Source organism: Ambystoma mexicanum, chromosome 3q, assembly GCF_040938575.1.
Source record: "Ambystoma mexicanum isolate Mex_15411 chromosome 3q, UKY_AmexF1_1, whole genome shotgun sequence".
NCBI lineage: Eukaryota > Metazoa > Chordata > Amphibia > Caudata > Ambystomatidae > Ambystoma > Ambystoma mexicanum.
Genome location: NC_090926.1, coordinates 465,349,031 through 465,362,423, shown reverse-complemented (window position 1 = coordinate 465,362,423; position 13,393 = coordinate 465,349,031). Strand labels below are relative to the sequence as shown.

Genomic DNA, 13,393 nt, shown 5'->3' with positions numbered 1-13,393 from the left:
GTTTTAGTCTGGCGTTTCTCGACACCTTCTTGTGATAACCCAGGGCACGTTCCCACATCCCATCCTCTATCGGGGCTCCCACTTCCGCTTCCCAATCCAGTCTCAAATGTATCAATTCCTTCCCCACCTTAGTCATCATCATCTCCTATAATCTAGAGATCTCATGCCCCCCTTCTGATATGTCGTATATTGCCCCCACAACTGCATCTGGTTCCTCTGTCAAAACTGTTTCTGGCCATATTTTCCGAATCTTCTGCACCATCCTATTATACGTAACATATTGGCCCGTATGTAGTCCTGCCTCTTCGTTAAGTTCTTTAAAATCCCTGATGGTCCCCTCCTGCCAAACGTCCCCTAGCGTTACCAACCCCACCGATTCCCAGTAGGTCCTGATAATCACTCTCATCTGTTTATCCCCTCCCGTCAAAGGAACCAGCGGTATCTGCGGGGAGCATGGGAATGGATCCTCCATCAACCTGCATGCTCGACGCCAGATTTTCCACCCAAGCATCATCATCCCAGGGCGCTCCTTCATTTCGGTTTCAGGCAACCAAATCATTTCCCTCAAGAAAAACGGGGTACAGTCCTGCCCAAACAACCTGAGTTCAGGGGTCACTTCGTCAGAGAGCCACTTAGCCACATATTGTAGTTGACCCGCCAAATAATAAACTTCAAAATTAGGCAGTCTAATACCTCCTTTTTCGTAGAAGTTCTGCAATTTCCATAACGCCACTCTATTTCTGGTGCCATGCCACAGGAAGTCCCTACACATACTATTCAACTTAGTAAAAAACTTCTTGGGTATCATATATGGAATGTTACTTAAGTAATGCAGGAGCTTAGGTAGGACCACCATCTTGAGCATAGCCCCCCGTCCCATCATTGCTAAGGGCAGCTTATCCCAAAACTTCATGCTGTTCCTAATTTTCCCAATGGCTATTTCGGTGTTGTATCTATGTTCCTCTTCCACCGTGTGGTACACGTCTATTCCAAGGTAACGAAAGGAGCCAATCGCCCATGGTATTTGTAGTAACGGTAAACTATCTACAGGGGTTCCCCTATAGCTACCTAGCGGGAATATGCTGGACTTTTGAGGGTTCACCGCTATACCTGACAACTTCGCATACCTCTCCATCACTTCAAGTATGTATTGGAGATTTTCTTCCGGGTATTGCAAGTATAATAATAAATCGTCTGCATACAAGGATATCAGGTGTTGTTCTCCCCCTACCTCAATACCTATCGTATCATATTGTTGCCTGAGGTATATTGCCAAGGGTTCCAGGGCTAGAATGTAAAGCACAGGGGACCAGGGGCACCCTTGCCTGGTGCCTCTAAGTTGCCATCCCTCAGATATCACCGATCCTGTTCGGACTCTGGCTAGCGGCTCACTGTACAGCATCTTTGCCCACCTGATGTAACCTGGCCCCACTCCGTACCCTCCCAGGGCTGCCAATAGCCATGAACACTTAACCGAGTCAAAAGCTTTTACTGCGTCTAAAGACACGATCGCCATTTCACCCTCATTCCTGCTACCCCATTCGACCACCCGGTGGAGTCGTCTATGATTGTGAGTTATATTTCTATTCGGGACATGGCCCGTTTGGTCAGGATGTATTAATCTACCAATTACTTTCCGCAGTCTGTTTGACAGGACAGCCGTCAATATCTTGCTGTCCTGGTTCAGCATCGACAAAGGTCTATAGGAGCCGCAGCTATGCCCTGGTTGTTTGGGTTTGGGAAGCGGTATTATGATCGCTTCTCTGAGCGACTCCGGCAACCTTCCCATCTCAAACTCTTCATTAAGCATTTCTAGCATTGGGGGGAGCACTTCCTCTTTGTATACTTTATAAAATTCGCTAGGGAACCCATCTGCTCCTGGGGTCTTACTAGTAGGCAACTGCTTCACAACCTCCACTAATTCCTCCAAGGTAATTGGCGCATCAAACTCCTCTCTCTCCTCTTCACTGATCTTGGGCAGTCCTATATCTTCTAGCGTTTCGATTATCTCCTGTTGGTCACCCCCCACCTCGTCCCCATATAGCACCTTGTAGTAATCCGCAAACTCCTTGTTGACCCCTTCTTGAGTGGCCACTACATCCCCATCTTCTCTAGTTATTGTCCTAATCGGGGGCCTAGGTGTCTCGTTTTTATATAGCCAAGCCAGAAGGCGGCCTGTTTTATCTCCACCCGCATGCTGCATCTCAATATACTTTTTGTAATTGAGGTTACAGGGCCTTCCCCAGTGCTCTGCACACTGCTGCTGTAGTATGAGTACCAGCTCGGTGTCCACACTGCCACTCTTTAATGCTGTTTCTAGCTCATCTTCTGTCCTCTGTAGGTCAGCCAAGACCCTGCCCTGTAGTCCTTTGGACTTAGCAATGGCAACCCCCCGCATCACCACCTTAAAGGCTTCCCATAATGTGCCTGCATAATCATCGCTACCAGTATATCCCTTATATCTTCTCTAAAGACTGGATCTTTAAGCGCCTCTGCTCGGAGGCGCCATGTAGGGATCCTCGCCCTCGGGGGGGGGGGGGGGGGCAATATTGCCATCCAAGAATCAGAAGCGAGTGATCCGAGATGACCCTCGCCTTATATTCGATTTGAGTAATCTCTGTTATTACATCTGCTGTGGAAAAAACATAATCAAGCCTTGTATGCAGTTGATGCGGGGCCGAATAATGCAAATATTGCTTCTCATTAGGATGTTTCATTCTCCACGCGTCCGTCAAGCCAAAATCCACTAGCAGTGTCTGCAACGCTTTTGCCGCTGGGGTGGGCCTATCCATCCCGCCATCAGATCTGTCCACCATAGGGTTTAACACACAATTAAAGTCCCCCCCCCAAATCACTGCACTCCCCAAACACATACTAAGTTTGGTGCACAGAGTTCTGAAGTATGCCGCCGTGTTTTGGTTGGGGGCATACGTATTTACAATGCATACTACTTTGTTTTCCACCAGCCCTCTCAGTATGACCATCCTCCCATCTGTCTCAACCACTTCCTGTATTGGTTGGAACGGGACATGCGGCGCCATCCAGATCAACACTCCTCGAGCGTAGGTGGAATATGGCGAACCCACCACAGTCTCCTTCCATTTTTTCTTCACCAGTTCCAGCTTCTCCCGCGTCAAGTGCGTCTCCTGTAATAGTGCAATATCTATTTTTTGCCTTCTTGGATATAGCATGACCTTATTTCTTTTTAAGTAACTGTTAAGGCCCCTGACATTCCACGTTATTATCTTGCGATCTCCCATAGGTCGTTAATATCCTTCTCCCTGATTTCCAGCTGATCCTGCCCATTCATGTAGTGCAAATACAACACTCTGACTCTTGCATGTAGGCTCATGATAAAACTTAAACTCCCCGTAACCATATATACACTCAACTCTCCGTCTCTCCCCCCTCCCATTCCCCAACTTCAAACCCCTGTATTTCTTTTCCTCCCGCCCACCTACCCCCCTCCCCCACCTTCACCTACCCCTACCCCAACAAGTGCCCAGCTCCATCCCGGGATCTCAGGCCCCCCGTGTTTGGTTCTGCCCTATGCTCCGGCCCAGAACCCAGCAGGGTGTCACTGAACTATCAGTGACCTAACTAAACTATTCGCTATGGGGGTGTGAGGTTATGCTCCGTTTAGCTCCTAATTCTATATCGAGGTTTACAGTGCCACCGTGTCATATTTATAACTGTGGCTCTAAGCACACTCCTTTGCCGGTATATGCAATGCTATATTCAAGTCCCATTGTCATGAGCAGCAGCACCCAGGGCACCTGTCGACGCATGTTACTTATCTCCGCCATCTGCTCCTTGGATATCCGGTTCTTGGGGACAGCTTTGCGCATCTAGCCACCCCATGTCGTTCTCTGGGGTGTCGAAAAACAGGGTTCTGCTCTTGTAGAAAATCTTTAGTCTAGCCGGATACAGCAGCATGTACCTATGGCCTGCTTCCCGCAATCTTCTTTTCACTGACCCAAAGTTCATGCGGCTCCGCTGTACTTGCAAGGTATAATCCGGGTACGCCGTCACATTCGCAGAACCTTTATGTATCGTGCCACCCTTCCGAAAGTGTTCAAGGATTTTTTCCCGATCTCGGTAGTTTAGGATTTTCGCCATCACCGGCCTCGGGGGGGGGGGGTTCCCCGGCAGTGGTTTCCTTATCAGGGCCCTATGCGCCCTCTCTACAGTGAATCCCTGGGACAGGACTCCTCCGGTTATCTCCTGTAATAGCATAGTCTCGATGTATTCCGTAGGGTTGATCCCCTCAGCTCCTTCCCGCAGTCCGACAATGCGAATATTGCTCCTTCGGGCGCGTCCCTCTGCCTCTTCCGCCCTGATCTCCAGATTGCCCACACGTTGTACCAAGGCGTGGAGTTCAGATTTATGGGCAGCACAGGCCGCCGTGTTCGGGGCCCCCTCTTTTTCTAGGTCTTCCGTGCGCTCAGCCAACAATCGTACGTCTTGCCGGAGAAGATTTACGTCCTCCTGCACCGCTCCGACTTTGAGTTCAAGTGCAGATTTCATTTTCGGTGATTGCCAGGCCCAGTTTGGTCTCCAAGGTCACTTTCAGATCAGCAATAGCCGCAAGTACCTCCTGATTGCCCATAATGTTTGGGTCCCCAGCAGGGGTCCTGTCTTTCTGTCTGGCCCCTTCAGCGCCTGGTGGTGTTTTAGCAAAATCGTCCAGCGTGGACTGCTTGCCTTTCTGTCTGACGGATTTATTGGACATCTTGTTATGTCTTGGGTGAAGCGAGTTAGCTCCAATACGTGCTGTCTTCTTCTGGAACGTGCTGAGTTGCCCAAATGTCTAGGCCTAGCCTATTCGCTCTTTGGGTGACCTTCAGTGACCTCCTCTACTTCCAGAACATACTGTATCCTCCCACGTACCAATGTGGGTTCATTCCTTCTTCGCAGGACTAAGGACCCTGCCCCGGTCGGTCTGGTTCCCCGGGCTGTCTGCTCGGCGCTGATGTGGCTCTGCGGGTTTTGGTGGCCTCTCTTACTGGTCACCACTTTCATGGGGCGGCCCCACACTTCATCGTCCGCGGTTACCCCCTGTGGCCTCCACGGGCACATAGTGCATGTCTCTTGTACTTGCTTCAGGTGGCTGCGAGTTTCTATGTTCCTTCCTAGGCCTGTCTGTGCTCTTCAGGTGGCAGGGTGAGCTTTCTTCTGTTGTGTTTGCCAGCCTCCACAAGGTGGTTTGGCGGCATTGCATTGCAGGTTGAGTTACAGGTGTATGCTTGTGCCTCTTCTTCTCCTGGAGAGGCGCTGGGTTTATTATGTCCTGGGCATTTCGGTTTATCATCAGATGAAAAGAACTGGCATTCGTTGTTAGGGGCTGCTGTCACGTCTAGTCAGGGCCCCCAGGTGTGTCTTCATCAAATCTCAGGCAACCCTTAGGCTGCGCTCGGCTTTGTCGCCAGTGAGGCCTGATTGCATCTGTTTTGAGCACTCCCAATACGCAGCTGGCCCTGTGCCTCCGCGCTGTCGCGTTATCTCCAGTTTGAGTACTCTCCAAAAGGCTGCCCCGTCTCAGGCCTATCTGATGGCCATGTTTCCGCTTGCATCTGTAAGCAAGCCGCCCGTGATGCTTCGGCAGCTCACTCGCCGTCACTTCGCAGCAGCCAATGGGCACACTGGTGCCGCGTATGTGTCGCTCGTATACCGCCGAGGCAGTGTATGTGGCGTGGCGATCCTTGGTAGGTGAGCAGTCTCGCAGTCCCGCACCCATGCAAGGTATCTCGGAGTGCCACTCCCGTTTTATCACGTGCCGGGCATGCACTTTCCAGGCACGGCACTATTCGTTGTCGTTTTCGTTCCGTTCTGTTTCCACGTTGTGCTTCTCCCCCGGGCTTCGCATTGTAATTGCGATGGATTCTCACAGCTCTGCTCACGCCCTCTCCTGGCAGGCACAATCCGAGCGCAGCTCGCTCTCCAGCTACGGGCCTGCGAGTTCGTTTCACTTCACATATCTTTGTTACTCTTGACCGAAGGGTGTATGTGTCGGCTCCCTTTGTTGAGCCTCAATGTTGCGCACTCTTAATGGTGTCGTGCAATGGAATTGGCACTCGACACCCAACAGCAATGCCAATGCAGCCCTCTTGTTAGCTGCGGTGCAGTAGAAATGTAGCCAGTGTGTCATTGGCCTCCAGAGCTTGTGAAACAATGTAGCGCCGCTCGGTCCAGGGCACAGCAGCGTGAACCGGGCCGCTCCCGGGGCTGTCTCAGCATGCATGCTCCATCTTGCTGTGTTGGTTTCACCCAAGCTTCGGTCGGGGTATCTAATTTCCGTTAATGTTATGACGTGCACGGCCGACGCTGTACACAGTTCCTGTCACTTCCAGTGCAGCACGTCTGAGGATTTCAGCCAGGCAATCAATCCCGTCATGTTCGTCGGTCTTCCTTTGTTCGACGGGCGGCAGCCATCTTCTCTGCCTTCACGTCTGAGCCCCGGGATCTTCCTCAGCGCCGAACTCCGTAGTTCCTTCGTGAATCAGCCCCACAACGTGTCAAAACACTCCCAGAGGCATCCCACACACGATCCTCAAATTATACAGCTTTTACATCATTTTTCACGCGGTCACACCAGGATGATTGAAGGATTTACAGGAGCTCTGACGAAGACACGTCCTCTTACATGGCTCCCAGCCACGCCCCCCCCCCCCTGGTTGAAGAAAACATTAATGTGAAAAGACACAACAAAACATGACATGGTGCAAACTGACATAACACAACGTAACAAATTAATATAACAAAACCAGTATCATGCTAAAAAACATGAATGGCAAACAAAACAAAAAAATGAGCAAGACACCCATGAAACAAAAAGAGCAATTTGGTTACAGAATTGTAATTGGGAAAGGAGCATTAAAGGAACAACACAAGCTGATTAATTCTATGAAGTCAAAGCTCTTATACTTGTTCTGTGGCAAAGACGATCACTCTGTTTTAATGATACCTCAGGCAGGTAGGTGCCGTGAGTGAAATGGCTTGGTGCAAGACTGATGCCCAGCCACCCTCTACAAGTACTCCACATCAACATAAGGTGGCAGACTAAGGTGGCAGACTGGTGTGCGAAGACTAGTGTGCGAAAGAGGGAGGAACCCTCCCTGCTTGCACACCAGTGATAGGTATTGGAGAAATTGGTATATCAAAGTATAATGATGAATGACTCAAGGATTTTCCCTTAACTGTTGCACACATTGAAGAAGCACGAGGAGAAGAAGCAGCAGCTGGGTGATTTCTTCGGGATGTCCAACAGCTATGCAGAGTGTTACCCTGGGACGTAAGTAGAATCGACATGAGTGTTTAAATAGACTGTCGTATTAGTCATTTACTAACTATTACAAATGAGTGCTATGTTGAAAACTGCCAGATTTCATTAGAGGTGAGAACAAAACTGACCGCTGAACCGCCAGCAAATGAAACATGGGCTCTTTAATGTACTTTTTGTTTTGAGAATTTTGTTTTCTTTGCCTCTAATTGCATGGCATGCTATTCATGGCTGTTTCTATCTAGACATATACTCATTTGGAGTGGGGGCAACTAGAATGGGGTTTTGGACACCTATTAAATCTCCCTCAAAGATTTGATGCATCTACAGAGAGGGTTATGGTCTAAGCGTCTGCTTAGATGGGACTGGCTGCCCTAATGAGGCAGAGAACCACGAGGTGGAATTAGTGTCCACAAGCAAAATCTATTTTCCATTCCTTCAACAGAAAGACTGTAAACCTGATGTTCTCTAGAACAAGTGTAGCGCCCACCTATTCAGGCTTTTGTTTTGGTGGGGGTGCTGCAACTTCTCTTTTTGTCAAAATGGCCCGGTCTTCTTTTTTCGCCATTTCTTCTTGGAAAGGTCCTTCTTGAGATTTACTCTGCGCGCCAAACCAGGTTTGGTATCTTTGTTCGCTTTGCCGGGATTCACGAGTGAAGCCCGCCTCTGGCTCCAGGGTGACTGGTAGGGGCAGGAAGTGAGGGAGGTGCCTCAAACTCCCTGTGCTTAGTCTCCTATGAGACCCAAATGCACTCTAGTGATTGGCCGGCTGACTGTCCTGCAAGGACAGCCACCCTGCTGGGTGACTGACAGCTAGGCTGGAATGAATGGGAGAGAACTGAATAAAAGGCGGGGCTTTTGGCTTGAAAGGCAGAGTCGACCACTGGATGAAGGAACCGAAGAAGAACTTGAAGAGGACGCCTGCTGCAACTCCTGGACCGTTGGTTAGTCCAGTGAAGCCCTGCTGCTGTGCTGAAACTCCAAATTCATATCAACAGAGAAGCCCCTGCAAGGACGACTTCTCCCTTTGAGTTGGTGTGTAAAGGATTCCAGTTGGGCGTCGCACACAGGACCAGGATTCTTGCCCTTAGCCTACGATGTAACGCTCAATTAGAATACTTTTTCTTTATTTTCAACGAATTCAAATTGAGCTGGCACCCAACCCGTATCACACCCCCTTTTACAAATACCCTGGGTCACAATGGACCATGAACCAGGCCGGTTGGTAGGAATACAATATTTATTTTAAATTCAAAGACAATCACACAGTTTGAATATTGGGCAGCAATCGCCAATGTGGTGATAGTTACAATGTAAACTAATGAAATACACTTAGTTGACCTTCTACAAGAACATATCCAAAGCACAAATATATAGGAGCACTTTTTCTATTCGGGTAGATAGCACCAGAGTTAAGATTTCCCCTGCAATGTTCCCTCAAACCCCAATTGAATTTTGCAAGAAGTCAGGGACACTATGCAGCAAACAGAATCACAATCTGACCTTCCCTCACAAAATAAGAGGCAAAAACGGATTTTAAAACCCTTTGCAATTGGATAAAATGACACTCTGAGTTGACAAATAATTAAATTAATGTGCAGTTGAATCAAGGAGGTAAATATTATTTATCACAGTATGAGGGATATAACATCACCAGCAACTACAAGGCAAGGTATCAACGAAGGGCATACAGTTCAGAATGCAACTTTAAAGCAAAACCACAGTGCAGCCAAATCAAACGTTGAAAATTTGCATTTTACACTTTTTCAGTTTTATAATGTCAAAACGTTCTTTTTTTTTTTTTTTTTAAACGGGTGAAATAATCCGAATCGGAATTTGGTTTTTAGGCTGGGTGATAGGTGTGCATCACAGGAACAATATAGAAGTGAAAGAGTGACTATAGCTGAATACCTGGATGAGATTTGCAATGTGGAAAGAGATTCGGGTTTGGGAAAATAAAAAAAATGTGGTTCGAAAGAAAGACAAATTTCATTTACACTAGATTTAATGGCTAGAAAAGAGGAACGCCACCCGTGAATAGAAAAGTTATGCTGCAGTTGTAACCTTTCTTGCAGTGTGCTCCTTTTCTTTAGGGCGAATTAATAAATGTAATGAAAATATTGGTAAGGACCAACAAGACAGGAGTGAATGGTAGAATGGCACTAACGCTTAGACATCATGGACAGGATGCACAAAGAATTCTGATAGTTTTAAACAAGTTATCAGGGTATGGATAGGATTACTCAGAGTGGAACAAAGACAAAGTATCAAGATGGGGTATGCTATTTGGTGCTATGGGATGGGGAAATACTCACAATCCGCACATGAGTTTGGTATTTGGGACAGTCAACCGGGTTCTGGACTCAAAGGCTCTGGTCACAGCAAGGCGGCGGACTCTCCTAGCAGAACAGCAGCTGGGCCTGTCTGGTCACTGGATCACAAGGGTACAGCTGGCATGCAGGTAGTGGGCAAACAGCCGGTCTGGTCACAGGATACTTCCAAAAGGGTGCCACAGCTTTTCCCCCTCTTCCCTGAGTTAGTGGTATTTTGTTATGGGGTTTAGTTATGAAGGGTGGTTCTGCCTAGATAGGAGGGCCTGAACCAACTATCCCTTTTCTGGCAGTGGAGTCTGGAATCTGCAGGGTGGATCTGGAATGTCTGAACACGCAGGTGCTGGAAAATTCAAAATCTCCTCCTGTGCAGGCGCGTAGGAGACCCATAAAATCTGGGGGGACAGGGGACACCTTGGGACTTGTCTTTTTAAATGTATTTGTTTTTTAGTCAAACTCTACTTTTCACAAAATAAAAATAGCAGTGCGTTTTAAATCACATAGATCATCACCGGGTAAAACCAGAGAAAAGAAAAATACAGAAGAAAATTAAGAAAAAGAAAAGCATTTCAATCAGAGTACAAAATCCACATACGAATATCTTTTGTGTGGCGCACGGTATAAGTTGTCCTGTGTCAATGGAATGCATGAGGCTTTCTGCAATAACTACAAGTACATCTCGCTGATTTCATGGCTTCCTGTGCTGGGGAGCAGCAGGACTCCTACTGTTTGACATATGGTTCAGGTTGGTCCTGTTTTATAATGGGGTTGATGAGCTAAATAATTAAGTAATTGAAGTGGCCCAGAGGGATTCTGAGTAGCTATGATTAACTCTAAGCTTTTCATGCATCACTTCTTGGTATTAATAGAGTTAGGTCTTCATTATACATTAGGTACAACCAATAGTTTCTGCACAGGGTCCAACATGCAGTTGCTTACTACTTGCTTTCAGAACAAGAAGAAGGTCCTAGTGGACTAGTGCAACTATAACTGGGCTGACCTGACTTTTGTCGTCGTCCGTGTCCATCTCATTCCGATAAAATGCCTGCACTTTCAAACACGTCCACCATATGTGACTTATGTATGATGGATGGTGTCATGCGACATTCAGTAAATGCAATTTCATAAACAGTTTCAAAACCCCACCCTCGAGCCCCCCTCCCCCACTCCCCCAAGTGTGCTGCAATAACTCAGGGCTGGGGGAGGACGACGACTCTGGCTGTCCAGGCCTGGCAGCATCCAGGGTCCTAGTGCCTTTACCCGACTTTCTTCTGTATATTATCAAGAAGGAAAATTATTTATTTCCGTCTGCATGTATCTACGAGGCCCCTTCCTCTACGGAAATGGGAGGATAGCGCACACAGCAAGCTCGTTGTCTTAGCCCCTCCCATCAAAGGAAGGGAAACCAGAAGTCGCTAAACGCGTCCCGTCTCCTTTAGGTTTGTACATGGAGGGTTCAATGATGGACCGGGTTATCCATTCATTCAGTGATGAATCCATCCCAGCGGATGCCGCCTTCTCTGCCGGGGGAGGCAACACCTGTGGGCAGGGCTGTCGCAGGCCTGCAGGTAAAAGCTCCTGGCAGCATGCAGAGCATCTCGCTGGTGAGGTGAGGCGGGGAGATCCTTGCAGAAACCCACCACAGAGTGCCAAGATGGTGTGCCGTGCATGGGGGCTCCTGCTTCTGCTGATGCCAGCCGCCCTGGAACTGGACGAGATGTATCTGCTGGATGTTTTCACAATGGACGAGACCGGGGCAGAGTTATTTTCAGAGTCTTATAACAGCACTGCCAAAATCATCCTCTTTAATGTCATGAATTCCAGCTGGGTTTACAACACCAACCTGACTGTGTACAACCAGCAGCGACAGGTAGGGTGGGGGCTGGCCCGGCGCCTGTGCGAACGCCCTGAGTTTACTTGGTGCTTAAAACAGCTACAAGCCTCTTTCTAGGACCTCACCATCTTTGGCGGATAAGGGTACTAAGGCATTTAGAAATAATGGGATCTGCCCAGGATCACACACAGCTCTTATGTGGGTAAGTCGGCTTTCGGTCCACACGACCACAACTCTTGCAATCACTTAACGACATCAAAGCCTGGGCCAGTGATATACTCGCAACACTATGACATTTCACACTTCAGTGCCTGGCTTAAACCGACTGGTCTCCTTTACCGTGCTCGACCCCCTCTATGTGAACCGTCTCTGGTACGGTTGAAGACAGAGGGGTGTACAAGTTGGGCAGGGCAGTGGCCAGGGTGTGTGCTCCGTTGCAGCCGAGTAAACATGACTCATGTAAAAAGGATCTGCGGAATCATGACCAGGGGTGGACCAAAAGAGGCCCTGGAAATAATTTTTAAAGTGGCCCCGTGTTACACATTTTCAGCAAACCCAACCCCTTTCCTATGACAAAATGTGGACATTCCACACACAAGAGGCACAGGGTGCAGAGGCCGACAGGGAAATCTCCAGACTTCCTTATAGGCCAGTCCACCCTTAATCATGACCAGGATTCGCATATCTGGTGTGAGTGAATTTTTTTATCAGTAATATCTGCCTTTCAATTAAAATGGTCGTAAAATGATTTGCCCGGCCTAACAAATGCCTTTCAAAGTTGGCAATTATGGGAGACAACTCTTCATGGCCAATCGGCACACGGTTCCTCATTTGAGCTAGGCGGACAGTTGGGCACGTGGAACAGTCATACCATAAAAGAAACCCCCGACATTTTCTGTACAGTTCTTATTCATTAGAGCCCGCTTCCACTGCGTCATTGCGAGGGAGGGGTGGGTTCTGGAGCATTGCACCTGTCTTTCAATAGGAGGTAATTAACGGGCACGGTGGTATCCACAGCCCCCTCCCCCTAAACATCGCTCCCAGGAGAGCAACTCCTCACAGGGACCCATTAGGCCCACCATCCCCCCAGCCGACTGCTCCGTGTCCGCGCAGCATGAGTAATGCTTTTGGGAGGTCGATCGATAAACAAGCGCCTTGTTTTATCCCCAAACTATTGCAGCCGGAGGATCGATTGGCTTGGCCTCCTCTATTTGTCTTTGCCGAGCGGGCCTGCCTGCTCGCTGAGGGCACGTATTTTTAGAAGGGTTTCTTTTTTCTCAACTTAAAATTGATCGTTGCAGTCAAACGCTCTGTGGTTCATCTGGGCAATAAGAGGGCGTCTCTAATTTGTCTGGGAAGCTCTCTCGTTTTCCATTGGACCCACTGCCCGCCCGCATTATAAACAGAATTGCACTCTAGCCAGAAAGCAACACCTCCCACCTCCCCATTCCAACCCGATGCGCGCCGCCCCAGCGCCGTGGCACGGCCTGCACTTAGGGGGGCCACTTTGACTTACCTTGAGGTCACCGTCTCGTCGAATCTCTGCCTCTCAGGGGTCGGCTCAGCATGACAGCGTCGCAGGAGCAGTTGGACAGTCAGAGTCACACACTCTCAGCATGCGTCGCTGCCTGCTGGCCATGGCTTCTGGAAGGTGAGGGGGAGGAGGCTGCGCAGCTGTGCACTGCACACTCAGGGCTGGCACGTGCAGTATGTTCCCGGGCCCGGCCTGGGCACACGTGATGCTCCAATACGCAGGCACGTGGGGTGTGCAGGGGGGACGCACAAGTTCTTGTTGTGGTAACAAGATTCTAATCTTCTTTCAAGAATCTTCAATACCCACTGCTGCTGCTGAAGTAGCTGAACTGCGTGCAAAGTAAACTTCAGAGTCGTTTGCACGCATCACTCTGCACACACATATGGGGAAACTGTGGGGGATAAATGCCATTGTAT

The 13,393-nt window shown here is 48.7% G+C and overlaps 1 protein-coding gene across 1 annotated transcript in view; it reads left to right on the top strand.

The window, feature by feature from the left end:
• The window catches only part of IK (IK cytokine), a 433,474-nt gene that overhangs the window by 256,637 nt on the left and 163,444 nt on the right, over positions 1-13,393 (top strand). Inside the window, exon 15 of the mRNA XM_069654229.1 lies at positions 7,210-7,291. Coding sequence (XP_069510330.1) covers positions 7,210-7,291 — 82 coding nt within the window. The remainder of the gene's footprint in view (positions 1-7,209; positions 7,292-13,393) is intronic.